Source organism: Corythoichthys intestinalis, chromosome 14 (genome assembly GCF_030265065.1).
Source record: "Corythoichthys intestinalis isolate RoL2023-P3 chromosome 14, ASM3026506v1, whole genome shotgun sequence".
Classification (NCBI taxonomy): Eukaryota; Metazoa; Chordata; class Actinopteri; order Syngnathiformes; family Syngnathidae; genus Corythoichthys; species Corythoichthys intestinalis.
In genome coordinates, this window is record NC_080408.1 from 18,991,580 (window position 1) to 19,004,938 (window position 13,359).

Below are 13,359 nucleotides of genomic sequence, written 5' to 3' on the forward strand. Positions count from 1 at the left end.
TTACGTCGGATGTCGAAAAGTTCGTGTGTCGAAGCGATCGTATGTAGAGGTACCACTGTATTTGGATAAACAGGTTGAAATTCGATACAAAAACAGTATGTCAAGAAATGTAATTGCACTGCATTTTTTAATCCATCCATCCATTCATTTGGGATCAGAAATTTTTAGAAATAAATGCAAACTAAATGACATTGAATTTATACGTGTATCTATGGCACCACCACAGCGGCTTCACAGCTCGAGAGGAAGAGATGCAGGTTTCGTTCAATCAGGTGGACCGTTCAATCTGATAGTGACAACCTGTAAACTGTCTATGGCAGACATGTCCAAAGTCCGGCCCGGGGGCCGAATGCGGCCCTTGGTTCAATTTCATCCGGCCCCCAGCCTCTGTCATAAAATCAATAACATCTGGCCCGCACACAGACTTAATAAACTTGTCAGCAGTTCTGCTACCAGCATATGAAATAGCTTACAAACTAAATGCTGCTCCTCATTTACCCACTAAAAGGCAGCAGCATTCTAAGCAACATTACCCCGTGTGACCTTTTACTCCCAATTTTCTAAAATGGCGACAATCAACAAAAATAAGAAAGTTGACTGCGATGGCCGACGCTTCAAGGATAGTTAGAAATTGGAGTATTACTTCACCAAAATACGCAACCACTGTGTCTGTCTCATTTGCAAAGAGACCGTCGCTGTTTTTAAAGAGTTCAATGTGAGGCGATATTACCAAAAAGGACACGCTGACATGTACGACAAGATTACAGGGAAGATACGTAGCGAGAAATTGAAGCAAATTGAAGCTAGTTTAATTTCACAGGAGCAGTATTTCGCAAGAGCCCGAGAGTCGACAGAAAACGGCACAAAGGCTGGTTGCGAGATTGTTGAAATTATTAATTTAAAAAAATATATAATGCAAATGTGACACACAGAATGGCTTGCTAAAATATATTGTTCTACGTAAAGGATGTCAGCCAAAGTCGGCCCCCCACATTTTTACCACACCAAATCTGGCCCCCTTTGAGAAAAGTTTGGACACCCCTGGTCTATGTCATCGAAAATTAGAACATGAAAATGGCAAAATGCGCTTTCTTATAGTCTTGTTGAGTACGATAATTGGATTTATAGATAGCAATCATAAGATCGTCTTTTATAACTTTGGGGCAGGGGTCGTGTGAACCGAATTTTTCCGTCGTTGACCGGTTTTTTACAACGGTGACGGAAAAAACTGAAGTCCATCTGTCATTTTGACAGGTTGCAATTAAAACCCCAGACCACAGGGTGGCGAGTGAGCATATTAATTAGCTATTGTCTCTCTTGATGCATGACGTCGTTAGCCTTACTCGGAAAAATGTCAAGGCAACTGAGTGTCTGAAGTTTCTTCAAAAAGCCCCAAAACGACGATGGTGTTGATAAAAGAGGTGAAAAAAGAGGGACTGATGCAGTGAAGGATGACAACGAATCAAGAGAATCGCCGTTTCACTCCTCACTGTGGCGAGCAGTTGAAAACGCCGCCAATTACCAAGAAGGGCAGAATTGGTAACACGGTGAAAGCGGCATAAGTTCAAAAAAGCGGATCAGACTAGCCAGAGCCTGAAATGATTTCAAGGAAAATATGGAGGGTGCCACCACTGTGTGTACTCTTTTTGCTAAGCTGAGCTCGCATACCACGGTAGCACGTCGGCTATGAAGGAACACTTGACGCGCCGTCACCCAGGTGTATTTCGGAAGACAACAGGAAACAACAAGCTAGCGGATTGTAAGTCCATACAACTTTCTAACGATTTTTTTTAAAAATTGGAAGTTGCCTTTATGTGCGTCTCATCAACGTGCATTTTTATTTAATAATGATAATAAATTAAATATGTATATATATATATATATATATATGTATATATAGATATATATAATGGAATTATATAATATTTTATTATTATTAAATGTATTAGGATCATGGAAGGAAAAAAAAAAAAAAAAAATATATATATATATATATATATATATATATATATATATATATATATATATATATATATATATCCTGTATATACATAATATAATAAAAATATATATGGAAACACAGTACTGCCCTGCTTACTGTAATCCATGACTGCACTAATGTTAGTTACTTTATATTATAAAGTATTATTGTATTATTGTGTATATACATAAAGTGACTACATAAAGATATAGTCATTTTAAAAATTTAAGTGACGGGTAAAAATAGATTATGACCGGATTTTTATGACTCTGTCAGTCAAAATGACAGACAACGAAAAAGTCTAGCGCAACCTCTGCTTTGGGGGGAAATAAACATTTAGTCTGTTTGTTTTGTGTTTAAATTACATTATACTGTATGTGTGAGTTGTATGTATGAACAGCGCTTTGTGTTAGCTGCAGTTGTTCGTCACGTCTTATATAATGTATTACAATGGTTTGAGACTTGAGTAGAATTTTTGGGGAGAAGATGTAATTCTGTTTTAATGTGAGATAGGTCACAGTACTAAACAATAAGGCATTCAGATTTTTTGATATTTACAGCAATGAGCTGAGTAGAAATTAAAATTATCTGTACAATACATGAATGCATTTCATCATGTGCATATCTTTTTCTTTTCTTTTTTTTTTTTTACCGTTGAGTTGATTGCATATCCAATAGCGTATCCCGTTGCAACAATTGTATCTGTGTGAAAACGGGAGGGGGTCTGGCCATGCGTCACGAAAAAGTGCTAACGAGGATTTCAAAACATGTCACAACCAAAATAAATCATAACTCACATAGGTTGTTACAAAGCCCCCCCCCCCCCCCATCTCATTGTACTTTTGTATGATGAAAATTAAAGCTATGTTGATGCTGATTCTGAAATGCATCCCAGATATACACTTTCAAAATTTCTACCAAGTTTTTGAGCTTAAAAATCATTGGCCAACTAACCTAACCTACTGTAGCTAACCTAACATAACCCACACAAAACGATGTGGCGGTCCAGATCTGGCTACCGGGGATTGAGCTTGACACGTGTGCTTTTAGATCAGGGGTGTCAATTCATTCTGGTTCACAAGCCACATTTATGGCAATTAGATTTCAGTTTATTGTTGGCCAAATAACTCAACTCTATGGCTGCCATTTATGGCATTGGATGTCCAAGAACATTCATTCGCCTCTCCCAGTCAAAATGGATTGGACGTCTAGCGCCATCAATGGCTCTGAAAGATGAGCATTCACAGCTAGTCCCTCCAGTTTAAGTGAATTGGACGTCTAGTGAAGCCAAAGAGTTAACTGTGGGTCATTTCCCTGTAATTTTAGGGTACTTATGGGTCACTTCCTGTTGGTGTTGCAGTATCTCAAAGCCACTTCCTTGAACCTTTAGGATAATTTTTTTGTTGATTTTTAAGACATCCTCTTCACTGGTCACTTACTGTTGATTTTAGAGCAATTCCAGATACTTCCTGTTAATTCTGGGTTACTTCCTTGGATTTTAGGGAAATTTACAGGTCAATTCCTGTACATTTTGGATTATTTCTTGTTGACTTTAGGGCATTTCTGTTCCACTTCCTATTAATTTGTCTCTCCCTTGTCCATTTTGGGGTAAATCGATTTTCACTTGGAGGGGAGGACTGAACGAATGTAACTGGACACGAAACTGAGCCAAGTACAGAAGTGTGCACACTTGATCACACAAATTTACAGTTTCGTGATGCCGATGTCAAAATGAAAGCATGTGATTTTGTATTTACACTATGAATGAGCTACTACGTGCCTGTCAGGCTGAACAAGCCAGCGGGCCAAATTGGACAACATAGTGGGTCGCTTCCGACCCGCGGGTCATACATTTGACATCCCTGCTTCAGCTGTTACTTTCACATTGATTCATTTTTCTCAATATTGATGATTAAATTCACTTGCTCACTCGAGGATGACGAAGGGAACAAAGGCGATTTTTTTCCTTTTACAACTTTTATTCTCTTTACGAGCAGGTGATGACGCCACGCAATTCCGGAACAAAATGAAAGCAATAATCACCTAAGACACTGTATATACATTTATTAAAGGGATCCATGGATAGAAAGACTTGTAGTTCTTAAAAGATAAACATTATTATAAGTTAAAATATTTTCATAATGAAACCCCTGTTGATGTTTTCGTTTTTATACAATTTGTCAAATTAGTTTAACTGGTTGGTCGCCATAGTTGTTGACGTCGCAGGGCGGTGATGTCACATGGTTACGCTGCCGGGCTTCCAGAGTATGACTCTATTGACATAAACTTGTCATATGTTGTACCCTTTCAATTTGAACATGAGAGGAACATTAACACCAAGTGTGAGAACACCGCTCTCAAACCTTTTTTGGATAGGAGGTGGGAACTTTCTGTTCAATCGGGTTGTTTGCTGTGGGGGAGGAGAGTGATTGTGCCACAGTCATGTGTAAGTTTTAAAACTGTTTCATCATTTAAAGATAGATTTAAGTCAAGATTTTGCCGATTTAGGAGCATTTTAGACAAAAAGTTACCTAGCTAGTTCGCTAGGAAGGTTCTCTACAACAGAGCCTTCCTGAGAAGTCCACTGTTTTAAGATGGTGGCTGTTTACTAACGCATCTAGTTCTTTATACATGTTGCCAATGCCGCCATGTCTGTCATTTGCATCTAGTTCTATAATACAGTATGTGATATCTACCGTAGCATCATGTGGGCGTAGTTTGTAGGCTATTGGCTACAGTCAGGTATTATTGGAGCCACCTAGCATCGCGTTTCCAACGGCGTCACAACTCCGTTGCCTCCTCCCCGCTCCTGCTCTGCTCTCTCGTCTCCGTGAGTCCATCTCTCTCAGACTTTTCTCGCGTCATTCAACCAACATAGTAACGCACGCCTTTCCCGCCTCAGTAAGTGTAACGGCATTGCCAAAATGAGAAAAGTAATTAATTAGATTACTCACTACTGAAAAAAATAACACCGTTAGTAACGCCGTTATATTCTAACGCCGTTATTAACAACACTGGCCCTAACCCGGAAGTATTCATCGAGTGACAGTGACAATGTGCGTCATCACCCTGAGCGTCCATAAAACATGGCGCCCTCCGTAGGTCAAAACGTACTAAATATTATAAATTTTTAAATAAATGGCAATATTTTATGTGTTTCTAATGACATATTTTGGTAAAAGAGAACAATTGTGGCTTATTAGAGCCAACAAGTCTTTAAGTCTGAGGTTTCCTTTAAAAAAAAAAAAAAAGATTAAAGCTGCTCGACCAAGACACATCTCCCAAAGCACCACGTGGTACTCCCCAGAAGAAGTGCCTCGACCTTCAAGTTCATACAATTTATATTTGTCATTTACACAACCAGTGGAAAAAACACAGATGTGTGACGTTGTGAAATGAACAGATACATGTTTACGTACATAAAAGGAATAGTTGGCTCATTTTGCATTTTGTTGTCTCTAATGCGACAGAACGTAGAAGATGGAGGGGTTAAAGGTCATTGTATTGTGTCTTGTCTTTGGAGCCCTGAGTAACGCCCAATTACCCGAATGTCACGGTAAGTGGATTTTCACATTAACCCATAGCTGTTGAATGTTGTTTCCCTGAAAAAATAGAACAATACTGAATATCCTTTATTACTTACACAGTGAAATGTTTCTCTGCCTACGCAAAATAGCAACACAGCACTGATCTTTTCATTTTAGTAACTACTGTGCGTCTTTACCCTTGATTATATTCCAGAGAAGAAGGACTGCCCGATTGATGTGTACTTCACCATTGACACATCTGAGACCATAGCACTGCAGGAGAGCCCCCCTGGATCACTCGTCGAGAGTATTAAGGTTCATTTTTAACGTCAAATTAACTGTAAATTGTGGAGACTAGCGCTCTTTTGTCACATTAATGTCTACCACTCATGTTTTTGCGTCACCAATTATTTTCAAAAAATATCTTATATCATCAAAATACTTTTTTTCTCCACCGTTTTAATCATAACACATCAACATGACTTTGTAACCTGGTTTAAGTTAAACTTGGCCACGACAAGTCGGTTATTTTATCCCTGTGGTCACGTTTGCAATAGCCCACGGATATCTTGATGTTAGATAAAGCACTATCGATCTCAATATACAATATATTTTAGCATAATACCAACCAAAGCACAGTTGATTTGCTTATTCAAATAAATGATCCAATCAGACAAAGGTTTATTGACATTTTAAATATTAATAAGAACTCCAACGGTTTCGTTTGACAAATATAAAAAAAAAAAAAAAACATTTTAAAAGCTGTTCAGTCGTGATTATCTTAAAACCCCAAAAAGGACATAAAGTATTATTTCAAAATAATAATGATGTTGCATTGGGCTATTCATTGTGTTTATATTTTATTTAGGGCTGTCAAAATTATTGCGTTAACGGTCGGTAATTCATTTTTTTAAGTAATCACGTTAAAATATTTGACGCAATTAACGCACATGCCCCGCTCAGACTAAAATGACAGTACAGTGTAATGTCCGGTTGTTACTTGTTTTTTGGTGTTTGGCTCCCTCTGCTGGCGCATGGGTCCAACTGATTTTATGGGTTGATACTATGAGTGAGCATGGTGTAATTATTGACATCAACGATGTCGAGCTACTAGTTTATTTTTTGATTGAAATTTTTACAAATTTTAATAAAACAAAAACATTAAGAGGGGTTTTTAATATAAAATTTCTATAACTTGTACTAACATTTAAGAACTACTAGTCTTTCTATTCATGGATCGCTTTAAGAGAATGTTAATAATGTTAATGCCATCTTGTTGATTTATTGTTATAATAAACAAATACAGTACTTATGTACCATTTGTTGAATGTATATATCCGTCTCGTGTCTTATCAGAAAAATATGGCATATTTTATAGATGGTTTGAATTGTGATTAATTATGATTAATTAATTTTTAAGCTGTAATTAACTTGATTAAAAACTTTAATCGTTTGACAGCCCTAATTTTATTTTCACATTGTAAATTTCACAAACATCTATAATAAATTATTCAAATGATTGCTAAAGCTGGAAGTGATCAACTTCCTCTCTAGACTGCTCATTGGAATGTTCGCATGTTAAATGCAGATGTCTAGTTGGATATATTGTGATACCAATTTTACATTTTTAGTTAATACAAAATTGCATTTCTGTAAACATGTATATTGTGTTGCATCTTTCTGTTATAGCTTTTCACTGAGCAATTTGCGGATCGTTTAGAAGCAGCCGAAATTCAAGGTGCGGTGCGAATCAGCTGGAAAATTGGTGGACTGCACTTCTCCCAGAGACAGGAAATCTTCAGCCCTTTCGCCTCCAAGAATGATTTTATCGCTGTAAGTTAAAAAGAAACACTCATATACTTTACTGTGATTCATCATATCATAATAAACATTCATGGCTTTTGCTTTGAAGGTTTGATGGGGATATCTTAATAGTGACAACGGTACATTGTTTGGATTTCATGAGGTAAAACGATAATAGCTCAAAATGTACTTACTTTGGCCAAAGCACTGTTAGAATAGATCAACTGCTCTTATTCGAAAATCAACATGTTTTAATAAGGGCGTAGGTTTGGTCTCAACATTGGTAGGGACGATATAACAGCATAACCTGCATGTACACTTTTTGCTAGGAAGGGGACATTAAAAAACCCAAACAGATTAGGTAAACGGGGCCAGGGCTACATTTCTCAAGAATATGTACCTAATTAATTGATAAGCTAAATCAGGGGTGTCCAAACTTTTTGCAAAGGGGGCCAGATTTGGTGTGGTAAAAAGGTGGGGGGCCGGCCTTGGTTGACGTCCTTTACGTAGAACAATATATTTAAGCAAATTTTATTGTATTACATTTGCTTTATTATTATTATTTTTTTTAATTAATAATTTCAACAATCTCGCAACTAGCCTTTGTGGTTTTCTCTTTCGACTCTTGGGCTCTTGCGAAATACTACTGCTGTAAAATTAAGCTAGCTTCAAGTTGGTTCAATTTCTCGCTACGTATCTTCCCTGTAATCTTGTCAGCGTGTCTTGTTTGGTAATACCGCCTCAGATTGAACTCTTTAAAAACAGCGACTGTCTCTTTGCAAATTAGGCAGACACAGTTGTTGCGTATTTTAGGGGCAGTTTACGTGGGCGACTCTGCGACACAAAGACGCGATGACTGAGTAGCGGAATCACCTCCCGTGCATATGGTGTCGGCGAAGACGTAAGGAGAAGACGAAAAATTCTGAATCCTGCTTCCAAAGTGGAAGAATTAGATTGAGGGGGATTGAGAGGGGCTCGCTCCGCATGAATATCAAAAGCTCCTGCGGTGCAATAATGTCAGCACTCGTACACATCAAATTGGGTGTGCGCAACGTTGCTACTAAACATTAAAAACAGTAAATATGGCGGAAAATCTACTTTAATTTACTGTTTTCATAATATTTTTAAATTAAATATGTTGATTTTTTCCAAAATTTTGTGCCTTTTTGAACAAAAGAAAATTTCCATTGCTTCAAGTGGGCGGGCATATTTTTTTCCGGGCTGAGGAGCTTGTTGGGGTCAAAGTGCATCATTCACTGTCGCCTTGTAAATCTGCACTGCCCCCTAGGGCTTGGCATGAATACTACATCGTTTTCATGCAGAATTTCGACATTGTTCGAATGGAGCGGGCCCATATAGATGCAAATTTGAAATTTTTCGTATTCTCGGAGAGTCAACATGTAAACGGGCCGTTAGTGTAGAAATAGTCCAATTTCCACCTATCCTTGAAGTGTCGGCCGTCGCAGTCAAGTTTCTTTTTTTGTTGTTGATTGTCGCCATTTTAGAAAATTGGGAGTAAAGGGTCACACAAGGTAATGTTGCTTAGAGTGCTGCTGCCTTTTAGTGGGTAAATGAGGAGCAGCATTTAGTGTGTAAGCTACTTCATATGCTGGTAGCAGTACTGCTGACCAATTTATTAAGTCTGTGTGCGGGCCAGACGTTATTGATTTTATGACAGAGGCTGGGGGCCGGATAAAATCTGACCACGGGCCGCATTTGGCCCCCGGGCCGGACTTTGGACATGTCTGGGCTAAATGATCGATGCAAAAAAAAAATTGTATTGACTTACACTAACTTTCATGTATATTTGTTCAGGTGATATACCATTCGATTCAATCCTTCGTTTTAAAAACTACTAAAGAAACATTTTGAAAACTCAAGTTTTGCAGGTTAGTAAGTTTACACAGCTTAATGTTATGCTAACTCTGATGCAAGTCAGACTTCAGTAGAAAGATTAGTGGTGTAGTCCCCACCTCCACAACATTGACGTTTTTTAAAATTACTTACAGTGGCTGCTGCTGTTGTTGCTGGCCGAGAAAAAAAAAAAAAAAAAAGCCTAATATCCCTTCTCTTCGAAGGGGACAGAGGAGGAGGCATTATTCTGTCAGGGCTGTGAGCATGTGTGTGGGGTGGGGGTAGGGGGTCCAAGTCATCATCCAATCAAACGTACGTTTGAGGGGAAAAAATGGACCAGCACATTTAGCAAGTGAAAAGGGGGAAATGTAAGTCTGAACATAATGAAAATAATTCACTTAATAATGGTAGCGTCAATTCTATCCTTACAGTATATAGTCTGTGAAGACAATCTAAATTATCGGTACCTATTAAACCGAACTCATTACATAATGCAAATAAGGTTGCTTGAATGTTGGTGGGGAAAATTTGAGCATCCTGAATAGCGGGTACATTTTAATTTATATTTATTTAGATTTTATACTTTTAGTACTTGCAAGTCACTTTTGAGATTTTAACTTATTTCATCCTGCACTGTAAAGGGAGATGCTCTATAATTTAATCGTACAACTGTATAATGACAGTAAAGGTAGGCCTTTATTCTATAGCTGCCATCTTTGCTCAGTGTTTGTTCTGCTTCTCAACAAAGCAAAACACAAATTATCCTGCATGTGGCAGTAAAAATATCTTTGCTTGACAGTGTCAAGATGAACCATCAGTTTGTAGTGATTTGTATTTAATGATACTATGGGCATGTAAAGATACAATACACAGAACAACAATTTTAATTACTTTTTTGAAAAGCCATTTTAAACGCAAAATTAATTAATATTTAACTTACTCTAGAAACAACATTATCTCGTTCTCTCTCGCTTCAGAAAAGAAGGATTGGTCGATTGCCATGCTTCTTGCTAAAATGGGAATAGGGGCACTTCAGGGGCCATTCAAATTAGAGATGGGGCCAGTGCCCCTGTGGCCCCACCCCTAAAACCGCCACTGGTTTTAGCCCTTAGAAAGCCAGCTGCCCAACCAGTACAAATTTATATATTTTAAAACCCCGAATCTAGCTTGTAGCCATACTGTAGCTCATGAGTTTCACAGCTGAATGCAATCTATATCGATTGGCTGGCCCATAGTTAGTTGGGTGAGGTTCCAGCACCCCCGCGACCCTCATGAAGAAAATCAGTACGGAATTGAATGAATGAATGCAATCAACATGATGACATTATTTACCCCAATGTAATGTGTTATATTTACTCCGTTACATTTACTTGAGAAACGTTTTAGGAAAAAAAATTACTTTTATGAGTAGTTTGACCGTGAAAAACTTTTTACTTTTACTTGAGTAGATTTGTGTAGAGGAAGCGCTACTCTTACTCTGCTACTTTGAGCTACACTAGGGTTGTTACATTTTTTTGTCTTCATTCTACATATTAGATTTTACTTTAGTCATTTCCAGAGATGCCCACAGTGCCTCGATCAGTTTCACCAATGAGACGTCGCAAAAATAATCACCTGACTCTATTATATCAATCAATGACAACACAAGCTTTTAGTCTGAAGTCATATGATCACGACAGGCTGTTCAATCCCGTTGCGTATTTAAAGTGTTGTCAAAAAGAAAAACATATAGAGCACTGCCATCAACATTACTCTAAACCTGCAGATTTCAACCTCTCATCCAGTTTATATTTGGCACAGACAGACCACAGATAACCAGCGAGGTGACCATTTTAATCTCATAGTAGGAAGTGTTTTCTCTACTAGAGGGCATTCATGCTCTTTGGACAGGTGATGTTTCGTTTCTGTCGATTTTTTAGGTTGGAATTTAATGATTTTTGTGTATTTTTTTTACACAAAATATTCGTCTCTTGTAGGCTAATTAGGCATTTTGGTGTTTCCTAGGGTGTCAGGAGAATCACTTACCTTGGTAAAGGCACCTACACGGATTGTGCCATCACTAACATGACCCAGGAAATGCTGCGCTCACCCTCATACCCCAGCGCCCTAAGATTTGCCGTGGTTATCACCGACGGCCATGTGACTGGAAGCCCCTGCGGCGGTATCAAAGTGGCAGCCGAAAGGGCACGTGACGAAGGCATCCGTATTTTTGTGGTGGCGGCATCTAGGAACGTTGATGAAACAGGACTCAGGGAAATTGCCAATGCGCCGGCAACCGTCTACAGGAGGGAGTTTTTGGCTGTTGATCTGAGCTCTGGAAGAGCTGTCATCCAGACGGACACCATTGACCGCATCATTAAGACTATGGTGAGTAGAACACAAAGCCACAAATGTAGGTACACATAGAACAAGTGAAACAACCTTCCTAATTACACTATGTTCTATTTGTCTTTGATTACAGATTCATCAATCATATGTAGAGGTAAGAACAATAATATTTCAGATTTCCCAGAATGCGATTTCACTTATTTTTTTCTTTCCAATAGTGCTACAAAGTTACGTGCCTCGAGACAGTGGGACCACCCGGTCCAAAAGGCCACAGAGGACAGAAAGTGAGATTTACACATGCCGACTTCTTTGATTGTTTGTTGTTCAAAAAGATTCATCCCTTGCTAACTGCACCTCTGTTTTGACTTTAGGGTGCTAAAGGAGATAATGGTGATGCTGGTCCTAAAGGACAAAGAGGTCGTCCAGGTGACCCAGGTATTGAAGGGCCCATAGGTCAGCCTGGTTCAAAAGTAAGTCACCAATTTTTTACAAGCCATTGGCAGTATACGAATGTGAATTTTCTTGATTGCTAATTTTCTGTTTTTGTTTTTACATGTGTCCAGGGAGAGCCAGGACTTAAAGGCGAAAAGGTGAGGATTAACTGTACACTTACAAAATCATTAACAATGAATCAATGACTGCCCATAGCAAAAAATTGCTACTCATCTGTTGCTTAATCTCGTCTCGTGAGACGAATTTGATCTCAAATTTATCTCATTCTCTGCTTATTTGTTTCTGAGTTTGTGCTGTGATGAGTCAAAATGAGCAGACATCATTGAGACAAAGGAGATTTATTTGAGAAAGCCGGATTTGAGCAATATTTGAGAAGAGAAATTCTCTTAATTAAAAATGGAGTTACACTTGTACAGCACCTTTCAGGCACTCAAAGCACTTAGACACTATATCCTTAAGTATTTGGTCAACCACTAATTGTGCAAGTTCTCCCACTTGAAAATATTAGAGAGGCCTGTAATTGTCAAAATGGGTAAACTCCACCATGAGAGACAGAATGTGGGGGAAAAAAAACAGAAAATCACATTGTTTGATTTTTAAAGAATTTATTTGCAAATCATGGTGGAAAATAAGTATTTGGTTTATACCAAAAGTTCATCTCAATACTTTGTTATGTACCCTTTGTTGGCAGTAACGGAAGCCAAACGTTTTCTGTAACTCTTCACAAGCTTTTCACACACTGTTGCTGTTTCGCCCATTCCTCCATGCAGCTCTCCTCTAGAGCAGTGATGTTTTGGGGCTGTCGTTGGGCAACACAGACTTTCAACTCTGTCCTCACCCCGTGGCGTCAAAATGATAACAAGAATGGGGAGGAAAAATCCCAGAACCACACGGGGGGACCTAGTGAATGACCTACAGAGAGCTGGGACCACAGTAACAGAGGCTACTATCAGTAACACAATGCGCCGCCAGGGACTCAAATGCCAGACGTGTCCTCCTGCTGAAGAAAGTACACGTCCAGGCCCGTCTGCGGTTCGCTAGAGAGCATTTGGATGATCCAGAAGAAGACTGGGAGAATGTGTTATGGTCAGATGAAACCAAAATAGAACTTTTTGGTTGAAACACAGGTTGTCTTGTTTGGAGGAAAAAGAATACTGAATTGCACCATACCCACTGTGAAGTATGGGGGTGGAAACATCATGCTTTGGGGCTGTTTTTCTGCAAAGGGACCAGTACGACTGATCTGTGTAAAGGAAAGAATGAATGGGGCCATGTATCGAGAGATTTTGAGTGAAAATCTCCTTCCATCAGCAAGGGCATTGAAGATGAGACGTGGCTGGGTCTTTCAGCATGACAATGATCCCAAACACACAGCAAGGGCAACAAAGGAGTGGCTTCGTAAGAAGCATTTCA

General features: G+C 38.7%; 1 protein-coding gene across 1 annotated transcript in view; it reads left to right on the forward strand.

Annotated features, from left to right (window-relative positions):
* The window catches only part of col6a2 (collagen, type VI, alpha 2), a 35,258-nt gene that overhangs the window by 3,215 nt on the left and 18,684 nt on the right, over positions 1-13,359 (forward strand). The window contains exons 2-9 of the mRNA XM_057858057.1: positions 5,452-5,537; positions 5,723-5,823; positions 7,198-7,341; positions 11,170-11,532; positions 11,627-11,647; positions 11,712-11,777; positions 11,865-11,963; positions 12,057-12,083. Of these exons, the coding sequence (XP_057714040.1) occupies positions 5,462-5,537; positions 5,723-5,823; positions 7,198-7,341; positions 11,170-11,532; positions 11,627-11,647; positions 11,712-11,777; positions 11,865-11,963; positions 12,057-12,083 (897 nt within the window). The 5' untranslated portion in view covers positions 5,452-5,461. The remainder of the gene's footprint in view (positions 1-5,451; positions 5,538-5,722; positions 5,824-7,197; positions 7,342-11,169; positions 11,533-11,626; positions 11,648-11,711; positions 11,778-11,864; positions 11,964-12,056; positions 12,084-13,359) is intronic.